General features: G+C 39.2%; 1 protein-coding gene across 4 annotated transcripts; it reads right to left on the bottom strand.

Annotated features, from left to right (window-relative positions):
* Positions 1–1,857: 1,857 nt before the first annotated feature.
* On the bottom strand, positions 1,858–7,915 carry LOC135626778 (putative alpha-L-fucosidase 1). 4 transcript variants are annotated; one of them, XR_010492429.1, is made up of 4 exons: positions 7,267–7,915; positions 6,337–6,570; positions 2,249–4,352; positions 1,858–2,156 (listed from the first exon to the last, which is right to left on the bottom strand). XR_010492429.1 is itself a non-coding variant. In XM_065132390.1 (3 exons), the coding sequence occupies exons 1-3, from the start codon at positions 7,833–7,835 to the stop codon at positions 3,590–3,592; spliced, it is 1,566 nt and encodes a 521-aa protein (XP_064988462.1). In that variant the 5' UTR covers positions 7,836–7,915; the 3' UTR covers positions 1,858–3,589. The 4 variants fall into 4 exon arrangements, 1 of the variants encoding a protein (XP_064988462.1); XR_010492430.1 differs by having other exon boundaries at positions 1,858–2,392; positions 2,658–4,352; XR_010492431.1 differs by having other exon boundaries at positions 2,658–4,352.
* Positions 7,916–10,881: the final 2,966 nt, after the last annotated feature.

Below are 10,881 nucleotides of genomic sequence, written 5' to 3'. Positions count from 1 at the left end.
TGTTTATGTCCCATAAAACGAGTTTAACAAAGTCTCAACACACAGTTAAACTAGCAAGTAATATATATATATATATATATATATATATATGTCACACTCTATTTTTGATTTTATTTATACATGTCACATTTCAATTTTCATTGCTGTTATCAATAGAAGTATAGCAAAAATTAGATCATCTTAAAATTAGAATATACTAATTTATTAAAAGAGATTATAATATTTTTCTTATACATAATTATAACCTTTAACAAAAAATATAAATATAATATATCCAAAATTTATACATATAAAATGTTATAGACTTTGAACTTGTTATATTTGTATTTTTCTTTTAGTTGGAAGTTATAATTATATACAGGAGTCAAAAATATTATGTATAGAAAAAATCTTATCATTTTGTATAGTTTGTTAGTATATTTTAATTTTAAGATTATCTCTTTTTCGTTATACTCTTATCGATAACAATAATGAAAATTGAAATGTAACATCCTACTTTAGTGAGTACTTAAATATTTGTCCTTGTAAAACTAACATTAGCATCAAATGACATGGTTTGAGTTGGATCCAATTCCAGTCTCCAATCTAAAGGATAAATTGAGTTATTATTAAATCGATGGTATATTTTTATAAAAAAGAAGTAAAAATCCTACAAAAAATTTAATTATTTTTTATGATAAATAGATCATTAAGGTTGTCTCATATGTTTTTAATATGATCTAATTCTGGTTTTATATCTGATCACACACAATATATGGCTCAATGCAGCAGTGAGTGGATATTTCACATCTAAAGCTCATGATTTGGCAATTCATTGCTCAATTAAAAATCTGTAATCTTCACTCCATATTTTGTAGATTTGACTGAATGATAGATGTGATATAATCTGGAAAAATGTGTGGCTCTTTTCGGACTACTCTCATTATCCCTACAAAAAGCTACTGAAGAGCTATGATGGCCAATGAGACCATATGGTCTTTCACAAATCATTACCATTCTTACATCCACACATCAACATATATATATATATATATATATATATATATATATATATATATATATATATATATATATATATATATACATAAAGGGTTTTTTGGGCATTTAAAATTTTAAATAACTTTAATTTAATGATAATTATGAGTAGTAGATAACTTAGGTTTATTGCATTGATGCTATATATATAAAACATTCATTGGCAAATGATAAGTGATGAAAGCCGGATAAACATTTTTAGCAGGTGCCATGCAGGTTATTTGGTTGCTGGCAATGGATCCACCTTCTCTGAACAATTGGTGAATGAGAAATATTTCATGGAAAGAAAGTTGATGGGAAAGCTCTCTGACTGGTCAATGAATGAAAAAGTTGATGGTGAAGCTCTCCAACTGGTCGATGAAGCTCTCCAACTGGTGGATGAATGAGAAAGGTTGATGATGGTGAAGCTCATGTCACACAGTAACAAGCAATAGTTTCATCAAGCTAAGATAAATTTGGATGAATCCAAAAGAGAATAGAGATAACTCTGAATCTTATAAGGTACTGATTGTCCTCTTTTCCTCACTTGGAAGAAGCACTGGTGGCAGTATGCAGGGAGAAACTGTGTGGCATACAATCTTCTTCATGATCAATCATTTGTCATTTTCTCTGTTGTTTTTTTCCTTTTATTTTTCTCTACTCACTTTGATTTATTATTACACATGTAATAAATAACATCTTGGATCCTCAAACATGGTCTGTTTTATGCTAAGACCATGTATGCTGGTGTCTTATTCTGACAGTGGGGACATTGCCAGCTATTGAGGGGGATGGCAGAATTGGCTTGGTGTATGCTCTCCCTCTAAGTCAAGGCCAGAAAAATAAAAAACATTGGTCACCTTTATGACAAAGCTTACATAATTGCAATGCTGGAATCCTCAAAAGTCCTATCAATTCTCATCTTATATCATACATTTGCATATGGAACTATTCTATCAGATCTCTATACCAAACAGCCTTGTGATGCAAGTGCAGGAGTTGGGGGGGCTTTGGGTTCCAAGATTATGCCAAAAGAAGTGCCATACAAGTAAATTGGATACAAGGAAGTTTACATACTAGGGATGCACAAGACTACTGACTTGGGCAAAACTAAAGCCAAAACTTTCATGCTCAACACATGTCTGCAAAAAAAGGGCAACTATCAATCCATAATAATATGCAATTGTAAATATTATTCGCTCTATATCACCAACAAAAGGAAGCAACTACAAACCAAAATCTGCAGGAGACCTTTGACTACCAAAATTTGTGTGAAACATATGTCTGGTGTTAAGTGAGGTGCATGCAGGAGACCTTTGACTACCATCTCATGGTAGTTGAAGTGCTTTCTCATGGAAATTGTGGCTCAGGGCATTGTCTAGAGAGACATAAAGAAGCTGCAAATTAGTCCTATGTTCCATGATGATGTATGTGATGTACATGCTTTTGGATTGTGAAATATCCAGATTGTTAAAGGTGACACTTTAACACTGTGCACGTACCATTTACAAAATAATCATATCTTCTAGCACAGGAGTAAAAATGTACAGGAAAAGAAAAAAGGAGAAAAGATGAAGCAAACATTAAAGCAAATCTAAAAATAGTCCATAATGAGGATTCATATGCTTAACTACATACCATACCTTGTGCTTTTACAGGATCGGCCGCTGTCTGAATTTTACTCGCATATGAGACATCGATGGCTTTATGATGCAAGAAAGAACTAATTCACTGTGTGATCTCCAAATTTGTTTCTCATGTTCACTGTAGTCAATGGCAGCCAATGAATGGTGTTAATTAACTATTGCTGAAAGATGAAGTTGATATTTACCAGAGCTCTGCAGCTGGCCTCTTAACATTTTCATCAACTGGAAAATTCCCAGGAAAAATGATTTTTTTATTTTTTATTTTTATCTGTGGAGGAGATTCCTTTTGTAACTCATACTTCATGTCAGGCATTGATAACCATCTCAGAAAGGTTTCCAAGCAACTTTTGCTGGTAGCACATGCTCTTCATGGAAAACCAACCTGCTATTGTTTGCAATAATTTTTCTACCAAGAGTCGAGAACAATTGTCTTCTCCGCTGCACCAGAAATATTTCTTCTATTATCTTATTGCTACAACGGAACTGGCAAGAGATTGGTGGTCAGTCCATCTAATAGATTCATCCAAGCTCATCTTTAGCTAATAGTCAAAAGTTTTTCTGCAATTAGTCTAATCCAAATATTTTCTTGACCATATTATCTACCAACCATTTACCTCCAGAAAACCTCAAATAATTTACCCCTTGTCTTTGCAACAATATCTATGACTATTTTAGCCATCTTTAGAGAGGGCAAGTATATGAATGTGCATATTTATTGCGACTTCAACAAAGCTCGTCTTATATACACACGAGAAAAAAAATGTACACCTGCGGAAGGCCCTGGAGTTGAACACAGGTGGAAGCGGCATCCTTTATTGCCCTCGTTGAGCTTTTTATTGAACTATGCTGGAGATGAAATTGTCCAAACACCAAATTCTCTCAGTGCAACTTGCCCAAACACATTTATCAGGAGGAATGTTACTCTCAACCTAGATCGCAGATTCGAGGGCATAGCCAAATCTTTTATTTCTTCGCTTGAAGGAAAATCTCTTGGTAGAGGAAGACCGTGCAGTGACTGAATCATAAACCATGGAGAAAGGGTCAGCATGGATGCCAATGTAAGATATCAATGGGCTGGCACGGGACTTGTTGATGATAAACCTCAAAAACTGGGTTTCTGCCATAGGAAAACGGAGAAGCCTTTTGTATCCAATAGTTGTGCCATTTGCTATGGTCTTCCATTCTCCAGATGCCAGAATGTCAACTTGGAACTCAATAATACGTTGACCCATCTGGATTGGCTCCTGGATTTGTAATACATTGAACGATATGAATTGCTCAAGATCAAGGAATATTGCCCAATCAGATTCACTCTCATCGGGAGCCCAGTAACTACTAATACCTTTTTGGAGTACGTTTGAGGGAGAAAACCTAGTTTCATTATCACCTCCACGCACACTGCTTGCAGTGACAGTAGCATTCCAAGCTAAGTTATGAGAGAATATGGTGATCCGAAGTGCAGTAAAATCCTGAAGAACCTGAAGGTCTTCATCAGATATGAGGCCTGATGAATTAGGGGGAACATTCAGGATCAAGAGACAGTTTCTGCCTACAGACTCGTAATATATATCAAGTAGTTCCATTGCAGACTTCGGATGTTCTGAACTGTGCCAAAACCATCCTGGCCTGATGGATACATCACACTCAGCAGGAACCCAATCAATTCCATGAGGATCTCCATGACGAGAACTTCTGGCAAGTGAAAAAAGAGACAATGATTGGCTACCCAACTTCCAAGCTACTCCTCAAAGCTTTAATTTTGAGTTCAAAATGCACAAATTGAAACAGGAACTAATGCATTGATCCAAGAGTTGAAAAAAGCATTCAAATGCTAACACGAGTAATAAGAAGCATTATCTGTGCTATAAACTTCAAATTTTAGTCAGCTTTCAGATTTATGTTCCCTTTATGAACGAATTTAGATTCTGGTTAGCATATGTGGTGTAGTTCTGAATTCCTACAGAAAGAATTGATTACTTCGGCAGATCTCTAGCATGGACAATCTGGTGGCCCACAGCTCTTAGTGATCATTTGCTAACCAATTGTTAGTCAATAAACAGCTAATGGAGTTGGCTAGAATAACCATGCATTTTTATACTTGGCCACATTTTATTTTCAGAGAATTTTAGCAGTTTTTTTTTTTTCTTTCAGCAAGCATTTCCTTGGGAAATCCCTCTTCTTCTACTACTAGATCAGGTTGTTTGCACCATATATTAGTCAAAACAGAAGCACCAATTTAGTGATCCATCAATAATTCACAATGCTAGTCAATCTTTAAGCAATGTCACATTGCAGTAAGTATAGGTATGAAGGTCTTCTAATCTGTCTGTTTGCAGATAGATAGCTGTAAATCTAATAGCAGAAAGTTGCAACTAGACAAAAACCTAATACTGTCATGATGGCAACTTAGTGCAGAGAAGTTGAATAAATATAATATCACATGTTGTTGATGTAAGATCTAAAGAATGATAATGAAGTTTAATACTAGGTCATTAGACTTTGTGTAACAAAATACCAAAAAAAGGGCCAAATTTTTGTGAAAGATACCAGTTTTTGCCTATGTGATTTTTAATCTTTAAACAACTGAGAAGTCCATTGAAATGAAGAATGCATATGCATCTTCTCTTGTTAGAGGAATGAGACTGTCTACATCTCATACCACCTGGAACTGGAACTGATGAATGAAAATTTTGACAATCAAGGAGCAAGGTATGCTCTCAGACGAATTGTCCTTAATAAATTTGAAGGTGGGAATCCTCTAAAGACAAGGCATTTGACAAAGGAAGCAAAGGTGAGAATATTTAGAGGTCGCTAGGTTCCAAATATGGTTGTAACCATAGAACTACCATTCCTAAAACCTTAGAAACATTGAGAGCCTAGGATCCAAGCTGTGCCTATTTCTTTCATCCACATATTCTCATTCAATCTGATTCCTCGCAGAGAATACTGGACAGCCGTCTGAAATACAAAACTGGTCATAGATGACAAACAATGCATCAACATTAATTTCATATTTTAAACAGACTGATAACTGTATAAGCATGTACATCAACAATCAATGCCACCCAAATGCATTATATAGCTCAAACTCCTGGATCCCTTAGATAAATGACCACAATTAAAGCTAAAGCCTGTAGCTATATCTAAACATCCATAGAACAATTTAGCACAATATAGGGACAGAAATGGGAACCAACTTTTTTACATATTTACATGTGATCAATGTTTCTAACTCCTTACTTGTGTCCACATTATCTCTCCTACCAAAGGGCATCAATTCATTGAAAGCACTTTATAGACAATTGAAACCATGTAAAAGAAGTTGAATGATGTACAAAATTGTGGACATTTCGTTTTGGAATAGGATCTCCCTGTTGAGTATGTTACAGAATTCACAAAAATTATATAGTAGTAGACAATGTCATGGGAAGAGAATGAAAAATAACAGGTGATAGCTTTTATTCCCAAACAAGTTAGTCAATGTAGCACGTTGATGAAGTCAATACACTAAGGGGCTAGAAGGCAACATTATCAAGAAATACTATAAATAAGGACATCAAGGACACATTATCTGAAGATTTATAAAGATAACCTAAAAGGAATGTGCATATAACACAATTGTAATGGTCAAGAAACAACGGATGCTTTTCTAAGGAATAAAGAAAAAAGTGCTCACTGTTCATCAATGTGGCCAATTGTGACAGAACTCCTGTTGAAAAGAGACCAGCAAGTAGAACCAGCAACTCCAGACTCATCTCCTATCCATCTAGTGTCCGGGCCAGCATCAGAGAATATCATAACCCCTGGCTGGAGCTGATGGATAAGCTGAAACCAGCAATCAAAGTGGTACTCCATTTCCTTGTCATCTCCCTTTGCACCATCCAACCAAACCTCCCGAATATCACCGTAGCTGTTCCACACAATTAACCATCACAAATAGGAATGAGATCCTTCATCCCAAACTCATTAAAAAGGGAAACAACCAAAAGATATTTATGAACTCATGGAAAATATATTTACATTTTGAAACTAGGTTTTCTTCAGATTTTTTGCTTCAACAATATCAGAGTGAAGAAGACTAACTTATTAGAGAGAAAGTTTTGGATATGTACAAACAAGATGACAAAACAAGTATACAGCAAGAAGGCTCATGATAATGATATTGATTGAATCTGTACTCATGGCGTGATACTTCAATTGAGTCCTGCACACTCAGGAAAGTCTCTGACAACGAGTAAGTAGAAGAAAGTAAAACTACGGTGTCTCGATTAATCTAGTAATCTTGTATTCATCATAGAAGTTCTACTTGTAGAACGTTTGTCAGTTGAATGACATATTGTACTACTTGAACATCTCAAAATTTTTATGTATACCAGACAGGAGTTTCAAGCTACCAAAAGCCAAGAATTTGTGCCAAACTCCCTTGAAGGAAAGCAGGGAAATTATCTTGTATATATGACATAAAGTGACATAATACACAAAAGAAACGCAGAAAAAAGATGAATTTTGATCAGGAACCTCAAATTTGCGAAAGCTACGACCTTGAGCCAAGATCTTTGTTAAGAGAAGCAATTAAACGGTAGAGAAGCAACAGGAATTCCCATACTTGGTCAGCAACTCGGTCATCTGCCCCAGATAATACTCATTGTACTTCACCGTGCTCCCATAGGACGGATCGTGCCGATCCCACGGGGAGAGGTAGACGCCCATGCCGATCCCATACTCCCTCGCGGCAGCCGCCAGCTCCGCCACCACGTCGCCCCGGCCAGCGCGCCAGGGGCTCGACCGGACGGAGTAGTCAGTATAGGCGGAGGGCCATAGACAGAATCCATCGTGGTGCTTGGCGGTGAGGACCACCCGGGCGAATCCGCCAGCGGCAGCGGTCCGCGCCCACTGGCGGGCGTCGAGGGAGCCCGGGCGGAAGACGGAGGGGGGTGCGTGGCCGGAGCCCCACTCAGAGTCGGTGAAGGTGTTGGGGCCGAAGTGGAGGAAGAGAGCCATCTCGCCCAGCTGCCACCGGAGCTGCGCGGCGGAGGGCAGCGGCGCAATGGGAAGAGGGGGAGGTGTAGGATGGGAAGAACCCAAACTTACACACACATCGATAAGGCAGAGGAGGGAGTTGAGGAACGAGAGGGAGATGAGGAACGAGGGATTGCGGGAATGGATCGGCGTCATCTTTCAGGGAGAGAGAGAGAGAGAGAGAGAGAGTTCGCACTTACAGATAGGAGAGGCGATCTGCTGGGGGTTATTATTGTGGAGAGAGCTCAAGTCTATCAGTCACCGATTTTTCGATTAAAGAATAATATATATTAAAATAAAAAAGATACAGTTCTAATAATGTCCAAAGAGTTGTGAAAGAATTATATAATTAATATTAAAAAAAGATAATTCTAACAAGCAAATCAGAGAAGAGACACGTCAAAGGGGTGATGTCAGCGATCCCCGATCTCACGAATGGGCCCCACGCGAGAGGGCAACGTCACCCTGATAAATTTCATGGTGTTCGGCCCATCGGCCCGGCTTGCGACGATCGAGGCTGGGCTTTCGGTACGCTGCGCTGATACGAATCATCTCAAGCCGCAGCTGCCCGTCTTTGGACGATTAAAGTAACTATCCTTTTCCCTGTGTTGATCGACATTCTACGTTTTCTCCATTGATTGCCGTATCTTCTTAAGAAATGTTCGAAATTTCGAGTCATAGGATGCTTGATGACGGACATATGTAAGCTGAGGTGTGATTCCCGTGATATCATATATGGTGCTCTCAGAGCACACGCTTCGTGCTGCACAGCAATGGCACCATCTCTCTCTCTCTCTCTCTCTCTCTCTCTCTCTCTCTCTCTCTCTCTCTCTCGCTCGTTCGCTGTATGAGCGTGTTCTGCGAGGTCATCGATGAACACGCGAGTGCAAGAAACGTCAAAGCTGCCAAGTCCGATGGTCTTCCTCTTCCTCTGCATCTCACTTGCGACTTACGACTCAGTACAATGATAATTGCAGGCAAGAACGCAGTTTGGCACCACTGCCAGTAGAGCATTGTCCGTGGTCCAAGGTAGACTATACTCTACGTGGTCCAGCTCCAATCCACGTCCAAAGGAGTTAACGAGAGAGCCACGGATGCGAACTAGTGTTGCTTACAACATGGAAAAGAGTGCCACAGAATGTTCAGTACCCAACATCAACACGCCCGGTGGATCTTCTTCTTCCTCGCTCATGAGTGCAAGACGAGGGAGATCGTGCGTCACTTGAAGAAAGATAGAGATGGAGATAGTTTACGGGTTATTGATGGTGCTCGGCTTGATGCTGTTTAATGTTTCCAAAGCTATGGCCACTGTGCAGCTGTTCCCTTAAACCCTACTCACGCTGGAGTTCATATAAACTCGAGAGAGAGAGAGAGAGAGAGAGAGAGAGATCAATTTAGGGAGGTCAGCCGTCCATCTTCATCATCATCTTCTTTTCTTCTTCAGTTACTTTGAGTTAGCTGATCGAATCATCAGCGAAAATTGCCGTGGGTTCGTCGCCTCACACAAGCATATGAATCACGCGACGTCAACCCTGCAATGTTTCAGGGGTGACAAAGGGTGAATCTTCCGATCAGATCACTCACATCATTTACATGAATCTCCCTTCTGCATGGTTATTGGATTCGAAGATGGGTCCCGAAGTTTTCTCCAATCATATGACAGGTAGCTTAGATGGTGTCGGACAAAATTGGTAGAAACATAGTCCTCATTCTTAAGATCTTTCCTTCCCATGGCAATGAAGGCCACACCCCAAAGCTAGAGATAAACCAGTCTCTCTCTCTCTCTCTCTCTCTCATCTCTGGGATCGGGTTTCAGGTTCTGTGGCTGCAATGCGTTTACTCGATCAAGTTCTTCTAGTCTTCTTCCTGCGTTGACCGGCAGCACATAGTTCCTTTCACATGCGCAGTCTTTTCTCTAACCAGTAAGACCCACTTCAAACCGGAAGATCAATCTGATCTTTGCACTCTTCTTTCTTCTTCTTATCTGCTCCAGCGAGATGTTTGTGGCGGCCAGAACCAATATTGATCTCTACGTCTTAATCATGTGCAAAGATCTGTACTTAGTTTTTCATGGGATCGTTTTGATCCAAATCCAGAGATGCTTTCACCCATTAATCCGTCCTATCCACACGCCTCACACCCCCTCTCTCCCTCTCTGTCTACAATGTCTTCGTTCTCGGGTCCGCCTCGCTTTCTGGAGCGTTTGAGGGTCATTAATGGTTGAGAGCAGTCGATGTTTGCGGGTGCATCATCTTCAAGATTCACATAAATTGCGTCGTCAAGCTATGATTCCAAATGAGAATCTTGATGATGCTGCATCGGCAATAAGCGACTAATCCCAGGAAAAGGCTGTGGCTGGCTGCTGCGTGGAGTGCGGACAGTATGTTTGCCTCCATGACAAGCAATCAGCCATTGTATTTGCTTTCTCTTTTCCAGTTTGCGTCTCAATCTACCGTTCTAACGGATCACAACATTGCATGCAAACACAGGTACTAATTGTTCCCTGAAAAATGCCATTAATTAACCTTATAATTCAGAGGAGATGGCAGGATAATTACCATATGATCTGAAGAATATATTTTCTGGAATGGTTCTTGTTTCCTTTGATTTTGATGCTTCATCAAACCTCCTCTGATAACATAGTTTCAGAATCTAATATCAAACCTCCTCTGGTAAGTTGTAAGCTTCAGTGAGGACAACTCTCAGGGATATCATTTACTGAGATGTCCAGCAATTGACATCACTCCTGATCACTTATTAGAAATCTACCAGACTCTCACAAGCCATTTTGTAGATTAACATTTACACAACACATATTCCAAAGGTATATACTCCATTCCTCCATTTGAAGTACAATAAATGGTTTGCACAAGCTGAATCTTCATGCTTTATTGCCTTCAAGCACCCTTCTCTCTCTCTCTCTCTCTCTCTCTCTCTCTCTCTCTAACCCACATGACCTGCAGGTACATCTGCAATAACACAGGTTAGTACACATGTGACAACAATGGCTTGGTATTTAGCATTGCTTGATTCAATAGGTTTTTGGTTTAACAAGTCTGACTTAAAATGTACAATGAGCAAACATCCTAATTAGCACTTCTAAACAGTAACAAGTCGACTGCTTGTTCTTGCGTGCAGCAATAGTTCCTGTCCTTCTGCACAGAAGTAATTGCTGAACATTTGCATCATCTGATTCCTCAGA

This window comes from Musa acuminata, chromosome BXJ2-11 (genome assembly GCF_036884655.1).
Source record: "Musa acuminata AAA Group cultivar baxijiao chromosome BXJ2-11, Cavendish_Baxijiao_AAA, whole genome shotgun sequence".
Lineage (NCBI taxonomy): Eukaryota > Viridiplantae > Streptophyta > Magnoliopsida > Zingiberales > Musaceae > Musa > Musa acuminata.
Note: the sequence above shows the minus strand (reverse complement) of the source record. Positions and strands in the feature narration are given on the sequence as shown.

Excerpts from the sequence above, each read along its gene's own strand:
- LOC135626778 (XM_065132390.1), bottom strand. The coding sequence starts at position 7,835 with ATGACGCCGATCCATTCCCGCAATCCCTCGTTCCTCATCTCCCTCTCG. Across the intron at positions 6,571-7,266 it reads ATGACCGAGTTGCTGACCAA|CTACGGTGATATTCGGGAGG; the intron begins GTATGGGAATTC and ends TGTGTGGAACAG. Across the intron at positions 4,353-6,336 it reads ATTGGCCACATTGATGAACA|AAGTTCTCGTCATGGAGATC; the intron begins GTGAGCACTTTT and ends TTCACTTGCCAG.